The sequence below is a fragment of the Microplitis mediator genome, chromosome 3, assembly GCF_029852145.1.
Source record: "Microplitis mediator isolate UGA2020A chromosome 3, iyMicMedi2.1, whole genome shotgun sequence".
Classification (NCBI taxonomy): domain Eukaryota; kingdom Metazoa; phylum Arthropoda; class Insecta; order Hymenoptera; family Braconidae; genus Microplitis; species Microplitis mediator.
This window is the reverse complement of record NC_079971.1, coordinates 3,984,485-4,000,527: the sequence shown is the minus strand read 5'-3', so window position 1 is coordinate 4,000,527 and position 16,043 is coordinate 3,984,485. Positions and strand designations below refer to the sequence as shown.

General features: G+C 30.0%; 2 protein-coding genes across 4 annotated transcripts in view; both read right to left on the bottom strand.

Moving 5' to 3' along the window:
* Positions 1-3,490, bottom strand: part of LOC130664447 (leucine-rich repeat-containing protein 4B-like) — an 82,337-nt gene extending 78,847 nt beyond the window's left edge. The window contains exon 1 of the mRNA XM_057464345.1: positions 2,915-3,490. Coding sequence (XP_057320328.1) covers positions 2,915-2,959 — 45 coding nt within the window. The 5' untranslated portion in view covers positions 2,960-3,490. The remainder of the gene's footprint in view (positions 1-2,914) is intronic.
* Positions 3,491-4,326: 836 nt separating this feature from the next.
* LOC130664953 (uncharacterized) lies at positions 4,327-5,983 on the bottom strand. 3 transcript variants are annotated; one of them, XR_008989490.1, is made up of 3 exons: positions 5,211-5,983; positions 4,918-5,110; positions 4,327-4,554 (listed from the first exon to the last, which is right to left on the bottom strand). XR_008989490.1 is itself a non-coding variant. In XM_057465159.1 (3 exons), the coding sequence occupies exons 1-3, from the start codon at positions 5,230-5,232 to the stop codon at positions 4,551-4,553; spliced, it is 237 nt and encodes a 78-aa protein (XP_057321142.1). In that variant the 5' UTR covers positions 5,233-5,983; the 3' UTR covers positions 4,327-4,550. The 3 variants fall into 3 exon arrangements, 2 of the variants coding, with proteins under 2 accessions (XP_057321142.1, XP_057321141.1); XM_057465159.1 differs by having other exon boundaries at positions 4,918-5,128; XM_057465158.1 differs by having other exon boundaries at positions 4,918-5,983.
* Between the last annotated feature and the right edge of the window lie 10,060 nt (positions 5,984-16,043).

The following is a 16,043-nucleotide window of genomic DNA, read 5'->3' as shown; positions in this document are numbered from 1 at the left end:
TGGCTAATTAACACGAACTGCTGCGCTATAGAGAAATGAAGATAAACAGAAATATTCGAAAAAGTTTTATAAAAAAATACCACCCAGTAGCTGATGGGAAGATAAATTTACCAACGAATATTTTGTCATGCGATTTTAAATTATTGGGCAAGAATTTTTTTTTTATCTGATTATGATTTTAATGGCCGTTTTTAAAACCAACTGATTTATTGAGTCAGATGTAAAAAAAAAGAAGGAATACGAATTTACGCAGATGAGATGGAAATATTGGAGACATGGAGACGCGTAACGGAAATCATACAGGTAATTTTAATATCCTGTGATGTGAAATTGTAAATAAAATAAAATTGAAGCTATGGTTGAGCTTCGATATTAATTTATAAGTTAATCGGAATCGAATCAATAAAAGTATAATTTAAAAATTTAAATTCCCGCTAATTCCAAACGACCTGACAGATTTACTTTATTATTGAACTTTATCGAGATATTGATTTAATTAATTCACGGGATTCATTTCATTTAAATATGTCAGTAATTATTTAAGTTACAGCAATTACATGTCCGCGATTACACGAAAATTTATATAGAAAATTTTGACATAAATTTCCCTAAATTGATAAATTGATAAACGTGTCAATAAAATCGACGGCTGACTTTTCGTTTATTTAAAAATTTTAATCGAAAATTATCTCAGTTGATAAAATAATTATTGCCATTAATATAAAATATAATGCCCAGTAATAAAAGTTACTGGAGATAAAAAAATTTATTAATTATTCAAATAACATTTCTATAAAAATATTTAAAAATTATTTTATCTCTCAAAATAATAATCAAAATTTAAATGAACGTAATTACAATAAAATTTCCTGTATGTCATGTAAATTACTAATCAATTTTTTTTTTAAATATTGAAAAGTCAGAGCAAAAAATTTTTCGCGGGATGAGTTCGCGAGTTGAAGTTAAATTTATACAGAAATAATAAAAATAAAATATTATCTGTGTATAGTATAAATCTTAATATACGCTTATCTTGACTGTTATTTATCTCGTTACAATAACATAAATTTAAAAATGAAAAAACACTCTGTAAAATTAACATTAAGCTGATTGCTACAATATTTACAACTGTTTATTTTATCAACTCCTATCCCTCCACTTGGAACATGTAATTATTAAACATGAAATGCTCATACGAATGATTTGTTTAAATATATTAGTGGGGTGTTGTGTCAGTGAATATGTGAGTATGAGGAGGCATAGCAGCAGAATCAGAATCAGAAGCAGAAGCAGCAGAACCAACACAGAGAATAACGAGAATAGAGGGAATACATTTAGCGACCACTCACTAATGGCGATAAATGAAGGACCGGTAGGACCGTTGGTTTATACCGATTCTATAATACTAGACTCCGAATAGATATATGGTCTAGGTATAAACTAGTGGCGAGCAGACGAGGATCTCGATCGTACTCGCGTTCATGTACGTTTTGATTTGTCTACATTGCGATTGACGAACCGCACATGTGCGGGCAATGTGGCGAACACGAAAACACCCAAACCCATTTTCATCCTTTCTCATCCTTCTATTACTCTCTATCCATCTATACTCACTTTAAATTACTACATATATGTATATATATCTACATCCATATATAGGAACTTGTATGTATAGAATCTAACTGAACACAGTTGACGTCAACTGTCAAGTCATGTCGTCCGCGACCGAAACCGCGAACCGAATTTACCGAAATTATTTTTCATATATTTTATATGTTGATATATATGAAATAAATATCAATCAAGTTAATTTTTTTATTTTTAACGAGTTTATAAATTTTGTAATTTGTCAACTAAAAAATTTGCAATAAAATTTTTAAATTTGTCATATATTTGATATATTAATTTATGATATATATCAATCAAATCAAGGAAAAATTGATAGACTTGAAATTAAGTTAATTAAAGATCTGCAATAATATTTACAAAAATTGACACTCATATATTTGATATATGAATATATAAATATATGTAATTAGATATTAATCATTTTAATTGAATTTAAAAATAAATTGATGTTGATTAAATTTTACTGCCATACAAATCAGCAATAGAATTTAAAAAAAAATAGTTTTACTCATATATTTAGTATACAAATATATGAAATTAATATGAATCAAATTTATGAAGAAATTTTATATCAAATTGATATAAATAAATATTTAGTGACTGACAAATCCATGATAACATTTCTATATAAATTCATATATTTGCTATATATATGTGATAATTATCAATAAATAATTTAAAAAGTTCAAACAAGTGATAAAATTAAAAATTTACTGACTTTCGTCATCACAATGAAAGTGAATTTATCTGACATTTAGAAATTTTTTCAATTTTTGAATAAATGAAAATTTAAAAAACCCCCGCGTTTTCTTTAATATCAGTATTTTAATCAATTAATTTATCTATTGATTCAAAATTTATAAACTGTCTCATATCTGCTACATTTACGCTGATGCAATAAAATATTTAAAAATTCGAACCCTGAAGTCAGTCGACAATTAGCAATTTTTGAATTTTTTTTTTAACAAATCGATGAAAAAAAAAAAACTAAAAATGTGTTTTTAAAAAAATCCTAAAATTATCAGACGTCGGCTAACTTCAGTATAAAAAAAAAAATGGTACTGAAGTTAGTAGACAATTAACAACTTTTTGTTTTTTTTCCAACAGATCAATTTAAAAGAAAAAAAAATGCACGTAGAAAATTAAAAAAACTACAAGTGCAATTTTTTAAAAATATTTTTCTTGTACAATTTATCGTTTTAAATAAATTACAAAAATTACGAGACGCCTGCTAACTTCAGTATCATAAAAAATTATCTAAAAAAAAAAAAAAGTAAAAACTTACATCTTGAGAAGTATCCATTGTAAGCCGAATCTCAGTATCTTCCATAACAAAATCACTTGTAATTATAAATATAAATAAACACTTGATATAAAAATATCAATATCGGTTTAATAAAACAAAAAAAAATATGAATTTATAATTTAAAATAAAAATTTAAAAATTATAATTAAAACACAACACAGCACTGAAAATATAAGCTCGCTGATCTTGTTATTGGATCATGGCTTCAAATTGATGTGTTGCATTGAGCAACTATTGGTGTTTAAATAATGACAAATCATTGCCCAATTAATAGACATTACGAATCTTCATCGATAGTTTGTCTGGAACGCACAATTTATTTATTTAAATCACTGGGCGGAGCGACTGTTTGTTGAGTGATTTTTAAAAATTCAAATTTTTAAATTTAAGTTGACATGAAACACAGACACGTTTAATTAATTGTTTAATTAATAGTAAAGATAAATAAATTCGAGACTGTGTACGACGGCATCATTTCGTTAACTGACGCTTAAACTCGCGGACGATGAGTGTGTAAATCCGTTGGCGGTTTAGAGCGCACTGGCGTATCTGTTTAATGGCAGCAGCGAGGCCCGACTGTGTCCGGGCGGAGAGTCACGACCGCGCACGAGCTAAAACGACGACGCACGAGAAGAACCGAACGCTTGGTAGGCGCGAGTTATTACTTTGAATAATTGTTTCTGCTGTAATTAATTTTAGGGAATGTTTTTTTTTTTGTGAGGGAAAATTTGAATGGGAGCTCACGTTTATTTTAACTGAAGTTTATTTGAATTTTGTTTTAGAATTCAAGTTACGATAACTTGTTAACTATTGAGTTTATGTAAAAAGTTATCGAGACCTTTTTTGTAGGAAATTTAATTTCGGATAAATTGTGTCAGTACTTTTTTATTGTATCTCTAACAGTTTTGTTGGAATTTTAAATTTAAATGCTGAAAAAATAAAATTTGAAAATTCAAATTCTAGTGAAATTTTTTTTTTTTTTAAATTAAAATTTTGACTGAACTATTGGACTTGGAAAAAAATTTATGAAATAAATTTCGTGGGAAATTTGATTTCCTAAAAATTTTACTTGGAATTTTTTTTTGTAACTCGAGTAATTTCGCGGGAATTTCAAATTAAAGTAAACGGAGTAAAAAAAAATTGAAATGTCAAAAATTTTTGACTTTAAATTAAAATTCTGATTGAACTATCAGACACACAAGAAAATGTTGCAGAAAAACTTTGTAGCAAACGAAATTATCCATAAAATTGTTTTAATACTTTTTATCGTATCTCTGATAGTTTACTCAGAATTTCAATTTAAAGTACTCAGTACTAAAAAAAAAAGAAAAACTTAATCCCATTAAAAAGTTCTCAGTCTTTACATTAAAATTTTGGGTTAAGGGGTTAGGGGTACTCAGAGGCCTGAAAAAATGATGATTTTCAATAATTTTTTTTTTGTAGTTAATTACTTTATTTGACAAAAATAAAAACATAGCTTTATTAGAACACGTTTCGATTTGACTTCACGAAAATTTCAAAAAAAAAAATTAATAATTCAAAAAGTTATCGCTGTTTTTGTAGAGCCCGTTCCTCCCGAAGTCCTTTGCGGTGATCATCATAAGTCCTTGGAGATTCATCTAAAATCAATCGGACAAGAAAAATTAGTTTTATTAATAGATAATCTTGTGCCTGATCGAAGCTTTTTTTTTTTTTTCGAAATTAACAAAATGGCGGCCTCAGGAAATTTTTTTCAAATTTTCGAGAAAAAAACCGACAGTTTATTGTTAAAAAAAAATCGAAATTTTTGAAAAAAAAAAAAATCCTTCGATCAGGCACGAGTTTTTAATGTATTTCAAAAGTACAATAAATTTTATTGAAATCTACCGAGCAGTTTTTAAGTTACAGTGATCACCAGTTCAGAAAACATAGTTTTGAGAAAAACGCATTTAAAGTTTTGCTATGGATTTATGTCGAATTATAAGAATTATTTAATAACTTACACTGAGTCATCTATTCCTGGACCATATAATAGCTCTTCAGCCGTCATAGCAGCTTCCAAAATATCGATTTGCTGGTGCCTACGTTGCAATCGACCTTCTCGGGCGTTATCATTAGCGCGCTTATCTGCTACTTTGATACGTGCAGCATCCATTCTTTCTGCATACCGATGAGAATTAGGCCCACAATTAAGTCCTAGTGTATTCATCAAGACTAATAATGAATTTATACCCTCATTAAATATACACATAGCAACGTATGCAGCTATTTGTACGATAGTAAAACTAGTATTTACCGTTTTTGGGCATATTTTCCATACTAGTTGGTTAAAGCTTTCATTATTATTCTGATTGAATCCACCTACACATCTTGAAAGTAAATTTTCATTACTAAGATCTTCGTATATAGGCTTGATAGCTTTTAAAACATCAGAAGGTAAGGGAGAATAATCGTGAGAATAGGTATCAAGCTCTCCTCTTGCTTCAGCGCGCTGGTAAGAGCACCAAGATTCTTCGCCTTTTGGACACATATCATGATTCGGTTTTTCATCACTCGAGCCGTAGTGATAAAAGGTTGCCATTATAGCAGATTTCATATTTTCAACAGGAAGGAATATATTCATTTCCACAGTTATTACATGCAACTACAATTTTGAATCCCAGCCCACGTGTACTTGCTGTTTGAAACACTACATTTCCATCACATTTTTTACATTTTATAAGAGCAGAAATTGCAGTGAATACCTGAATAAAATTTATTATTCGAAATTCAGTACTGCTGTCTTCAGGTACATCATCTTCAGTGTTTTGTTTTAATTTTTTAGAAGATGTACTCTGAATACTTTCATCACGTTCGGCTGTTTTCGGATTAAAAACATTCTTTCTTTTGACTGAACGCGACTTATTAATTTTTTCAGAACTCCGAAGTTCTCTTGAAACCTTTCTAGAATCACGTCCCATGGTTAATAATTTAATTCACTTGAGAAATAATTTATCACAAAACTATCGACTGATCAGTGCAACGACTACAGGTATACTGGCAACCAAAAATTATTTTTCAGTTCTTGTACTACCTACAAATTGTGAATATATATATATATATATATATATATATATATATATATATATATATATATATATATATATATATATATATATATATATATATATATATATATAATTATACATACATTAAAATGGGGAGATATTCATGACAATGAAACCCGAAAGGTCGGTTGCTTGCAGCTGTTTCTAGCTACCTGCTCTCGAATGCCACGTAGCACCCGAGCGTCCTTTGGTCATTGTTAAATAACTCGAAAAGAATTTGTCGGATTCACTTCAAATTTTCACACAATATTTTTAAAATATTATACTTTAAGAAAATGCAAAAAAAAAAAAATCGATTTTTTGAAAATTCTGACTACCCCTAACCCCTTAACTATAATACATAAGATACGAGAAAAATGTCATAAAACAATTTAGTAGTGAATTAAATTTTATAAAAATCTAACTACTAAATGACTTTTAACCTAAATCCCGTAATTCGCCTTAAATTTAAGCCAACAGATAAAAAAAATAGATTACTCAATATAAATTTAAGGAACGCTGTTTTAAAATAAAAATTGATTTTCTATCGTCATCAGTTTTCATTTAACGATAACACTTGACTCTTTATAGGGTTAAAATAAAAAAATAGAGTGATAATAGCCCTAAAGTGATTTTTAAAAGGACGTCTATGTAATAAAAAATAAAGATATGTAGAGTGATATGACGCGAAAAGATATTATAAGCCCGAGTTTGCGCAGAATTAGGATTACTCCTTCTACGAATAATGTGTGGATGAGTGTTGGCAAAAGGAGAGATCCTGCTATGCTACGAATGAGGATAAGAACAAGTTAGAGAATAAGAATACAAGGAGAAAGAGTAGAAGAAGAAGAAGTACCGAAGAATGGAATGAAAAATAGTAGGAGCGACTTTGGGAGCTCGATGGGATCAAAAGACTTTGGTTATCGACTTTGGTTCTTTATAGTTCAATACATCGCGCTTGCACTCAACATTATCGTTGATTGGTTCGGTATCGCTAAAACTGGCAAGACGATTTGTGGTTATCCGGACACACCCGTACTCTTATTCTTAGTGCGCTGTAGTGGTATCGTCGATACTACAAATTGAAATGGACCACATATATTTACTGGGTAAAGATAAAAAATAACCCAAAGTAGAGTAAAGTAAAGAAGCCACGAAGAAACTTTTTAAGGACAGTAACAATAAAAAATAAAAATATATATGAATTTGTAAGAGTGCGAAAGTGATAAAGTATTTAGATTGTTGAAGCGACTGTTATCGGCTCTTGTCTGCCGGATTTGGCGCAAAATCGGATACAGCATCCGGCAGTTAGAGAAAGCACTCAGCGAGCAACATATTGCTGGCTTTGAAGTCCACTCTGTCGATCGGCTCGTCTCTTTTCTTGTTTTTTTACTTTTTTTACTCGCTCTTTCAATGTTTCTTCTCTCTTGTCATGTATATAAATATATATACATATGTGTGTGTGTATGTGTATGGTATACTGTAGCATATAAGGCTGAAACGATCGATCAGTCCTTTTATTGTTACAGTTAAAGCACCGTTTTTCCACGAATACGCTTTCCAACAGTGCACACACCCAGTGAATCGAGTCCTTTTCCGTGTGCACCTAAGTACACAGCAATATACCCCCTAGGCGAATAAAATGTCTCAGGAAGCAGCCAAGAAAACCCGGAATCACAAGACCAATCTCAAATAAAACAATGAAATTATTTATTTATTTATTTTTTACTCTCAGTTTTATCAAAAGTTTACTGTAAAAACTATTTTTCAGAGTATTTACGAGATTAAGACAAATAAAATTTTTTTATGGATTTAAAACATAAGGGTTGTAAATATATAAGTTAATTTTGATGTTTTTTTAAAAATTTCTACCCATTTTCAGACAAAAACATTTTTTATATAAAAGCGCGGCGGGATATTTATTTTGAAATTTTTTTTCATGAAAAAATGTCTGCTATCCCGGATGACCTGATGCGGGTTCAATTTTTTTAATAGAAACTGATATTTTAAGGCTCGAAAAATGCGTCGGTTGAGGATTATCTGGTAAATATATGAAAATTAAATAATAATTTTTTCTGGATTGACAATAAAATTTTTTCTAGTGAAACTTAAATTTGAAGAATTAATGACATGATAAATAAAGTTTAGTAATGAAAGTAAATAACGAATTAATTTTATAGCAGATGGTATGACTCACAAAACAAAGTCATTAATGTGATAATCTGTGCGATAACAATGAACGCGTTGAGTTATAATAAAAGGAATAACATCAATAAAGGGATCATTACCAGAAAACTAGATGTCGTTTGTAATAGAGGATAATAATCATTATCTATCTCCATACTTTAGTCTACTATATGACTATGTGTTAATTCTCTATCACAAAAACACTCATTAAATTTTTTAAACACTTTGTACCTTTGATAAAAAATAATTTAACTGGCACAGTAATAAATTTTTTAAAACCCCGCGAAAATTTGAAACTTGAATAAATAAGCGCCAAAATTTTTAGATACCAATTATTTGAAATTCAAATTATAATTTTTTACAGGCCAACAATTTTTCACTTCTCATGAAGAAGAAATAAATTATTGAATCAATAAAAAAGTATGAACCCAAAGCCTCATACATAATGTAATAGTAGTAAATATCTGAAAATAGTTATAATTATAATTAATATTAAAAGTAAAATAATTCGAAAAAATCCCGGTTATGATCATTAAATACCATGAGAAGGGTATTTTAAAATGATCTCGATAAAAAAACGTCTCTAAATTAAAGGTCTCGTAGGCTTTCTCATCCGTACTGTATAATTACATATATGTTTTTATGGCATATTAAAATATAATTATCTAACCGATGGAAAAAAATAAAAATTAAGTAACGAGTATGTATGTATGTATATATATAAATAGATAGATGTATCAGGAATGGAAGCAAAGAAACTGGACGGGATGTAGGTTTTCTATCCTCTCTTTGGTAGATGATAGAAATAAAGTTGAATCGGGTGGCGGATGTAGACGGAGGAAAAACTCCCGGTTGGTTGACCAGCCGAAAGCTATTCTATCATCCATACGAGAGTATAGAATCCCCGTGCTCCGAGCATTTACTCTGTAGAAGATGAAGAAAGAGAGAAACTGGCAGGTGTCCACGAGGTTACTGGTCCGATGCTCGCTCACTAGACTGAGAATTGCTACAGACTTCTTGCTTCTTTTTCTTACCCTCTATTTCTTAACACGTTACATTCCGATAGATCACTATAGTATCATAATAAACCGAAATACTTAACTCGGGTTCCCTTGTTTTGGGATTAATCAAAATTTATTGAGGATCAAGTCTCTGAGCGGGATAAAAAAAATTAAATAGCGAAGTAAGGGATAAAAAAATAAAAAGTAAACCAGGAAAAAATGCAGTTGGTGGTGACGAGAGAGGAGAAAAAGAGAATGAGAAGAGTTGCACAGAGCGAAATATATAAAAAAGGAGTATAAGAAAAACACAAAGTTTCTTTTCTCTTTGCTCTCAACAGGACAAAGGACAGTAAATCCGGGTCGTACTTTTCCATCTGGAATTCCGGAGTAAGAGGGTTGCAGGGTAACGGAGGCGAGCTAGACGCGGGCACATAGAATGTACACTTGGAAAACCATTACAGGAAAAGTGTTTCGCACTGCTCAATCTCAACGTTTTCTCTTCCATTCCCATTCTATTTTACTTTTCTCTTTCAACTCTTTTATATATACCCATACCCATACCCATTGCCAGCACTTACAAATACATTTGAAATATTTGCAAACCCTAAACAATAAAATTTACTAATAAAAATATACTATTATTATTATGATTCCTGTGGTTATTATTGTATTATATTTTTATCGCTTACTAAACCAGCTCAGGGTTCATGCGGTTTTTATTTACGCGATTAGAATGAATATCTTTGACATCAATACGGGGTGAAAGGTGTGAAACCCAACACTTACTCTTTACCCGCAAAGTATCAGATTTCATACCTTTCATCCTGTACACGCACGTCATAAAGAATTTTTTACCCTTTTGAACACGATCATATTCGGCTTTTTAAATTTCCCGCGATGAAAATCGACAATTTAAATTTCGAAAAATTCTGTTTTTATTTTCAACCCGATTTTCAAAACTCCTTTTCATCAGATGTCGAGCTTCGAGCCTCTAATAAGCGATGACTATTGTCAGTGATGTCCGTGCGCGTAAATATATGTGCGCAAAAGTGAGGCTATAATTTAAACACACGAGGCAATTAATAAATATACGAAAAATATTCATATGAACGAGCAACTAAAACAGAGAAAATGAAGCGTGTAATGTAAAATTGAGTATATTTATTCAAATCTCACGTTTCAACACGAAAATATTGATGTATTATTCGGTTAAAAAAATTTCAATAGATACAATGCCGTGTTGTACCACAAATTTCCGATTCTCCATCACCCATCATTCCCCAAAAAATAACTACACTCACAGACACTTCCATACATCCATACGTGGATACGTCTATTATATCTTGCTTCAATTCTTTATTTACTCATATATTATATACATATATATATACATATACATATATGCATCCCGGACGCATGCCCGACTTTTTGTTCTCGCGTACTTACGCCCGAGATTTCAATGCATCTGAAAAGTGTGTACTGAATAGCTACACACGATTTTCTACATACCCAACACATATATAGATATATATAAATATATTTTTGTACATATATGTCCATAAAGACCATTATGCAGAGAGTATACGGCGCCATAGAAACCTGAATAAAATTGCCGCACGATCGACCACGGGTCTTCTTATTTACTCCTCCGTACAATTCTTTTTCTTTCTATTCCTTTACACACACACACACACATATATATGTGTATATATATATATATTTCTTTGCCTAACGCTAGTGGGAATACCGTGACACCTGGTATCACTCGGGGAAACAGCTTGCATGGGCGTACAAAAAAAATAAAATAAAATATAAAAAAAAAAAAAAAAGAAATCTCAAGTCAAACTTTAAAAACTTGGGAAGCTGCGCTATGAGAGTTTCTCGCTAGGGAGGAATACAAAGTCTTATATTGCCGTATATGTTATACAAAAGAAATGTAATTCACGATCACGATATTGATTGAAAAATACCCTTTCAATTCCATTACACATATATATGTGTTTATATTTTATATTTATATATATGAATGTTGCCGGACAGAAAATAAAATAAAGCGCGTGGTAAATTTAAAAAAAAGAAGGCTGTCAAAAATTTTCGGGTTCTTTTTATTTTAAAAAATCTAAAGGTGGAGTTAACTTTTTATGTTGTTTTCCACATGAAAAACGACTTGACCCTCGGCGGCAGCGACGGCGGCGGCGTTACACTGTAGGCGAGTTGTTTATTGATGAAAGAAAGTTACGGGGATATATTATGGGTGGAGATGGAGAAGAAGGACAAGGAGAGAAAGAATTAGAAGAGTGTGGAGTGAATAGAGTATAAAAGCAAAGTAAAAGCAAAGGTGGACGAGGAAAGCGAGGTTAGGGGGAGGCTCGCGAAGTGTGGACTTGCTATAGTGGAAGCTTGAAACACGCAAGGCGTGATGCTTGGTTGTATACAAGCGCCAGGTGCGTTTTAGCTTCGCTAAATACACCAACGTACCTGCTTCTACCGGTTTCCCAACTATTTAATACATATATATGTCTATTATATACATATATGTATATGTATATGAATATCAGACGCTTTATTCCTCATTGAAACGACAAGCCGAACTTCCTTTGCTTTCATTCACAGACTCAGTGTCATCGGTTGGAAAAAAACTTCTCACTAAAAGCGACTTGGAAAAATCGTTCTCACTATTTCGGATAAAATATGGAGGTGAAACTTCATTAGATTCCTTGGAGGAACAAAAAAAAATTTTTTTTTTTTTTAATGACGGTGGACGGGTTTCGATCGAGGGACCTTAGGGTTGAAGCTACCGCTGAGCGATTCAATCTAAATTGGGCTGTAGGCTATAATTCAAGTAAAAATTAAGTAAAAAAAATGTAAATAACTCTGTCAGGTATTTAACGGTAGTTTAAATAGAAGAGAGAGCTGTGAAAATAAATTTAAAAAAATAAATGAAGTAAACACGCGTGTAAGTATCCTCATAAGTCACGGATGAGCTAAAGACTGACCTTACATTACATGGCAAATATACACCCACGTACTAATTTAAAACCGTACTCACTAAATCCTCTAATTGCTCTTGGGCGCAATAGTTATAGTCCGTAAGAGAGATGGGAGAAAGCGAGCAAAGCTATTCGTACATTTCATTTGCCGGTGAGAATGTTCTCTGTTTTTTGTTTTTTGGGCATTTCGGTTAAGTACCGAAACATTTGCTGGCTGACTTTTTAAAGTTGGCGAGTAATTTGACCGCCGGAAACGAGGTTTCTTAAGATGTTTACACTGTAAAGTCTCGCGAGAATTATTTCCGATTTGCTATTTATTTTATTTTTCGTATATTGACTCGGAAAACAAATTTGGAGAATATTACTATCGTGAACAGAATATATAAATAATATATCTTTAAATAACTTTAGTATATAACATGCCTACATCCTGATGATTTATTTATCCCCGAAAACGGTGTTAAGCGGTGTTAAAAAAAAAATAGTTTTATTTTTCAAGTATCAGTTGAATTGTATTTCAAGTACCTACAAAAAAAAAAAATTTTATTGTTTCAAAAATTAATGATACGGCAGATTTACCAATTAATAGAGAAATCAAAAGAATATTTTTCCGCAATCACATGTCAATGTTATTGCAGAAAGTATGGAAAAAATTGTATAATTCAAGTCTCTTTGCAAACTAAATCAGCAAAAAAATTAAATAAAATCATCAATTTATCATTTTTAAAACAGTTGTTACCTCATGAAAAATATCAGAGTTAAAGTAAGAGACCCAGTATCCAATCAGGGAACTAGTACCCGATCACTCATGTATTTGTATATCTATTAGGGTGGGTTGAAAAAAGACTTTTTTTTTGTTTTTCTTAGCATGGGGGTAGAATTTATACCTTATAAAAAAAAAAATTTTTTTACTCAACATTTTGAGGTGGCCCACTCGTTTTTAAAATAAATAATTGATTAAACGGGGTAGTTCCAACGAAAAAAATTTTTTTTTGTCCAAAATCGTGGAAAACATCTAATAATTGTCGAATGTGATTTTTTTTACTTCACTTTCATTTTAATTCAAAAGAAAATGCTTTTCATTTTTGGATTTTTTACTTAAATTACAAAAATAATAGGAAAAAATTTTTTTCAACTTCTGATTTTCAATTAGCTTTCAAGGGGACACCCTACAGATTCTAGAGCACCATGTAATTTTTTTCGTTGGGACTACCCCGTTTGATCAATTATTTATTTTCAAAACGAGTGGGCCACCTCAAAATGTTGAGTAAAAAAACTTTTTTTTTCTTGAAAAATTTTTTTTTATGAAGTACAAATTCTACCCCCATGCTAAGAAAAACAAAAAAAAATTTTTTTTCAACCCACCCAAATATCTATATTTGCTAAATTTTACTAAATATATCTATACAAAGACATGGAGTGATCGAGTGGTCCCCTGATCGGGTACTAGGTCTTTTACCTTAAACTAAAAACAATAATAATATTTTTCCTACACGCAGATAATTCTTGAGTAAAAATTACCTCTAAAGTTTGGTGCTGTAAGGATATGTAGCCAGGAACTAAATTTTTACTGTTGTTAGTAGAAATTGCACTTCATTTACACACTATCGACTAGCATATTTTACGATATGCATAAGAAAAATTTATGTACTTGAAGATTAAAACGTTTTTCGCATAAGGAAAAAAAATTGGAAAGTAAAAAATTTACTGGATGACGAGATTTTTGAAATGTTTCGTATATAGATGTCGATATGTCAGCCATAAATCTTAGGCCACCCCCAGCCTCCGGAATTATACCCCTTAAGCAGTCAAATTACCTAAATTTTTTTAATTTTCGTTTCATGAAAAACTTTTCGATCTTCAAGTACATAAAAATTTTGATATTTTCCATGTCCTCACAGTATCATATTTTTTGGGTAATTTTCACTAAAAATTTCTCTGCGTGTACATATTTAATTTGATGATCAATCAAAAATTTCAGCAATTTATGAAAAGTCAGTTGAACAAAAGTGAAATTGCTTATTTGTAAATAATAAAATTGTTTTTCTCAATGAACGATACCTCAGTAATTTTACCAAAATATTATTTTTTTTTTTTCTGTTTTGTTGATCTTAAAACACTTATAGTCATGCCCTTATACTCCGATCGAGTTAATTTACTCCTTATGTAAACCGTTTTAACACCCGTTGGATAACACGGCTAAGTCGCACCGCTACACCGGTGCGTTAATTTTACCACCGCTTTTTTTAGTGTATACGGAAGAATTGATAAAGTTTCAATAGTTTATTATTTTTTTGTACAATTGTAAGATCAACAATAGCCTTGATTTTTTTAAAATAGATTTTAGTTTGTGGAAAATTTAATAGGCGCAGTAGAAAAAATACTTTTCAATGATGTCTCTTATTTTTTTTTTTTTTTTTTTTTATTATACTATTTTTAAAAATTGGCTTTTATTATATGTATTGTTATTATATTACATTGTGAAGATGAGACAACTTGCCAACCACTAAAATTTTAAATCATTTTATTTCCAATGACCTTTTGGTGAGTTCTAAGAAAAAATATAATTCTTGTTTGCCCGAAAAAGGAACGAAAATAGATATAATAATAATAATAATAAAAAGTCACAAGTCACTGGTGTATAGGTAAAAATGTTGTGTATCGTAGGGATCAGATGCCTTATGTACCTCTGAATGACAAAATGTCTGTTGGGTTTTCTTACGATGGCATGCGACAACAGTGCACATAATACTCAGACAATTTGTTTGGCATTGAAAACATTTGATATATTATTGTAGAGGGGCTTGTTACTTAAGCTAAATCGAATGGAACGGACATGCATCGATTTCAAATATTTAATTTTACTGATGATTCTTTAATTTTTATATTGATCTATTTGCCGAAATATATATATCCTCATTTTATAATTTATTACGCTTTTAGGAAGATCGAAAAATTTTTAACAAATAAATCTGATCCATAAAACTTGACATCCATTAAAAAGTATATTTATTAATGTCAAAAAATAGATCAATCAAATATTGATATATAAAAAAAATATTTGTGAACTTATCAGTCAAAATTATCGATCTTTAAATTTATTTATTAGTTTGGAATTCGATTTATCGATTAATTATTTTATTTATTGATCGATGATCCAAATTATCGATTAAAAATTACAGTAATCGATTTATATTGCAATTTATTGATTTGTGATTTAAAATATCGATTTATAATTTAAATTCTTCATTAAAAATTCAATTTATCGATTCAGAGTTCAAAATATCGATTTATTATTTAAATTTTTCATTCAAAATTCAATTGATCGATTCATACTTCAAAACATCGATTTGTGATTTAAAATATCGATGGATCGTTCGATTTATCGATTAATTAATTAATTTATTGATCCATGATCCAAATTATCAATTAAAAATTAAAGTAATCGATTTATGTTGCAATTTATTGATTTGTGATTCAAAATATCGATTTATAATTTAAAATCTTCATTCAAAATTCAATTTATCGATTCATACTTCAAAATATCGATTTATGATAAAAAATATCGATGGATAGTTTGATTTATCGATTAATTAATTAATTTATTGATCCATGATCCATATTATGAATTAAAAATTAATGTAATCGATTTATATTACAATTTATTGATTTGTGATTCAAATTGTGATTTGAAAAATTACTTTATCGATTCACGGTTAAAGATATCGATTTATGATTCAAATTCTTCATTCAAAATTCAATTTATCGATTCATAGATCATAGTATCGATTTATGTTTCTAAATCCCGATTTATGATTTAAAATATCGATTAATAAATTACTAAAATAAATAATTACAATAAATC

Coding starts and splice junctions, on each gene's coding strand:
- LOC130664953 (XM_057465158.1), bottom strand. CDS start 5,537: ATGAATATATTCCTTCCTGTTGAAAATATGAAATCTGCTATAATGGCA.